The following is a 2,627-nucleotide window of genomic DNA, read 5'->3' on the forward strand; positions in this document are numbered from 1 at the left end:
GCCTGGCCATTTTTTGGTTGCAGCCATCATTGTTGTTTGGCAGGCCCAGGCTGGGGATTTGAACCCGCCACCTTAGGTGTATGTGGCTGGCGCCTTAGCCGCTTGAGCCACAGGCGCTGAGCCTTGCATTTAGAATTTTGTAGACTGTATTACTTTTTAAAAAGAATACATTAAAGCTTTAAAACTAAATTAGTAGAAGCAAAATTTAATATTGTTTCACCACTAACATAGTCATGAATTTATTTCATCATAATATATTAATGCTAAATAATTTTTAGGACTGAAATTTATATTCTAGTATCTAATGAAGACTCAAGATTGGAAGTTTTCACACTGTAATGTTTTGTTTTATTTTCAGGATTTAGAAAACTACATATTGGAACTTATCCCTACTTTGCCACAATTAGATGGGCTGGAAAAATCCTTTTACTCCTTTTATGTGTGTACGGCAGTTAGAAAGTTCTTCTTCTTTTTAGACCCTCTAAGAACAGGTAAAAAAAAAAAAAACTTATCTAACATAGATAATATTGCATCTAAATATTAATAACTAGAGAAAAGTCTTGAAAAATGGTGTTTACTTTCCTAACATGCCATCACCATTAATAATCTGGCAAATCTCAAGGGGGTAGAAAAGTACCAAAAAAACAGCAGCAGTTGGGTGGCGCCTGTGGCTCAGTGGGTAGGGGACTGGCCCCATATACCGTGGGTGGCAGGTTCGAACCCAGCCCCAGCCAAACTGCAACAACAAAAAAAATAGCCGGGTATTGTGGTGGGCATCTGTAGTCCCAGCTACTCAGGAGGCTGAGGCAAGAGAATTGCCTAAGCCCAGGAGTTAGAAGTTGCTGTGAGCTGTGATGCCAAAGCACTCTACCCAAGGGGATAGCTTGAGGCTCTGTCTTAAAAAAAAAAAAAAAAAAAGAAAAGAAAAATAAGCATTTGGGGATATAGGAGCAAATCAGCCATGATGTATTTTTCTCTTTCTTAACTATATCCCATCTGGGGATCAGATTAGTAAGTATGGCTTCATTAATAGTATGTTTTATTAACATTATTAACCTGCCTAGACTTAAAAACATGTAACTAGGGCAGAGGAAAGGATAGAGAAAGGCCTAAATCAAAGTCCTTAATTCTTCTGTACTTGAAAATCCAGAGTCCAATCATAGCACATAGTAGGTGACAATCTTTTAAAAACTCCTTTATCATAGGCACATACATATACAGCTTTTCATTTTGAAATTTTATAAAATAGCTATTTTGACTATTTATGATGTACTGTACCAAGCATTTTACTTGGATTCTTTTCATTTTCTTCCTACAACCCCATAAAGGTATTATCATTGTCCACATTTTATGTGAGAGGCAACTGAGACCTTGCTAGATTATATATGTAGAAGTGACATTCTCTCTCCCGTCTGCTCTTAACCATGCCTCTATATTGCTTCCTGTTCCAGAACCAAAGAAAATTAGAGACAATCTCCTTATTTGATTACCAGCAATACCATATCTATTAATCATAAAATATTCAATATAACTTTTTTAGAAATCTGATAATTTTCTAGAAATTATCAATATAATTTTAGAAAGAATTTACTGCATAGATTTATAGATTTGGGGGTATGCAGGTAGATACACAGGTACAGACTTATTAAATGTAGGGTAAGAGCTAGAAGCTTTAAAATATCAACTGTGATTGCTCTTTTTAAAAACTGAGCTGGATGGCTCAGCGCCCGTAGCTCAGCTGTTAGGGCGCCAGCTACATGCACCGAGGCTGGTGGTTCAAACCTGGCTTAAGCCTGCTAAACAAAGAAACAAACATAAGTAGCTGGGCATTGTGGTGGGCACCTGTAGTCCCAGCTGTTAGGGAGGCTGAGGCAGAAGAATCACTGGAGCCCAAGAGTTTGAGGTTGCTATGAGCAGGGCAACATAGACTCTGTCTCAAAAAAAAAAAAAAAAAAAAATCAAACCGGTCTTGTTCTTGAAATTAACTAATTGTGTTTCTTTATGTTCTTTAAAGGGAAGATAAAAATTCAAGATATTTTAGCATGCAGCTTCCTAGATGATTTATTGGAGGTAAATGTTTTTAAAATACATAATTACATCACTTGACAATTACTATCTTCTAAGTATGTCTCTGTGTTTCTTTTAGCTAAGGGATGAAGAACTGTCCAAGGAGAGTCAAGAAACAAATTGGTTTTCTGCTCCTTCTGCCCTAAGAGTTTATGGTATGTTCTTATCACAGTGCTAAAAGTTGAATTATCTATTCCTCAGGTAACTGGTATTCAGAGGACAGTTTCATACAGAGCCTACTTTAAGATTAAAATATTCTACTTACCTAAAAATGTAAAATTCTAGTTTTCTAAAATTTACTTATTTTAACTTTTTTTTTTGCCTTATTTAAGTTACTATTCTCTTACTTTTCAATAGAACAATGTAAATTGTTCCTTTTTTGTTGATTTAGGAGCATCGTTATGAACATCAACTGTTGTCTTGCTTTGTTATAAAATGTTCCAAGGTCCATAGAGAGAGGTGCTCAGGGATTGGTTTGCTCTTTTATTGAATTTCATTATCCTTTTGGTCTTCTGACTCCTGTAGGCCTTCTTGACCTCTACTTTCTTTTTTTTTTTTTT

The 2,627-nt window shown here is 35.7% G+C and overlaps 1 protein-coding gene across 2 annotated transcripts in view; it reads left to right on the plus strand.

Annotated features, from left to right (window-relative positions):
- PPP2R3C (protein phosphatase 2 regulatory subunit B''gamma) overlaps nucleotides 1-2,627 on the plus strand; it is a 21,995-nt gene that overhangs the window by 12,325 nt on the left and 7,043 nt on the right. For both annotated transcript variants that reach the window (XM_003791972.3, XM_023514388.1), the window contains 3 exons: nucleotides 359-491; nucleotides 2,015-2,070; nucleotides 2,147-2,222. In XM_003791972.3, coding sequence (XP_003792020.1) covers nucleotides 359-491; nucleotides 2,015-2,070; nucleotides 2,147-2,222 — 265 coding nt within the window. The remainder of the gene's footprint in view (nucleotides 1-358; nucleotides 492-2,014; nucleotides 2,071-2,146; nucleotides 2,223-2,627) is intronic.

The sequence above is a fragment of the Otolemur garnettii genome, unplaced genomic scaffold (genome assembly GCF_000181295.1).
Source record: "Otolemur garnettii isolate 467f Iridium unplaced genomic scaffold, OtoGar3 scaffold00052, whole genome shotgun sequence".
Taxonomy (NCBI): Eukaryota; Metazoa; Chordata; class Mammalia; order Primates; family Galagidae; genus Otolemur; species Otolemur garnettii.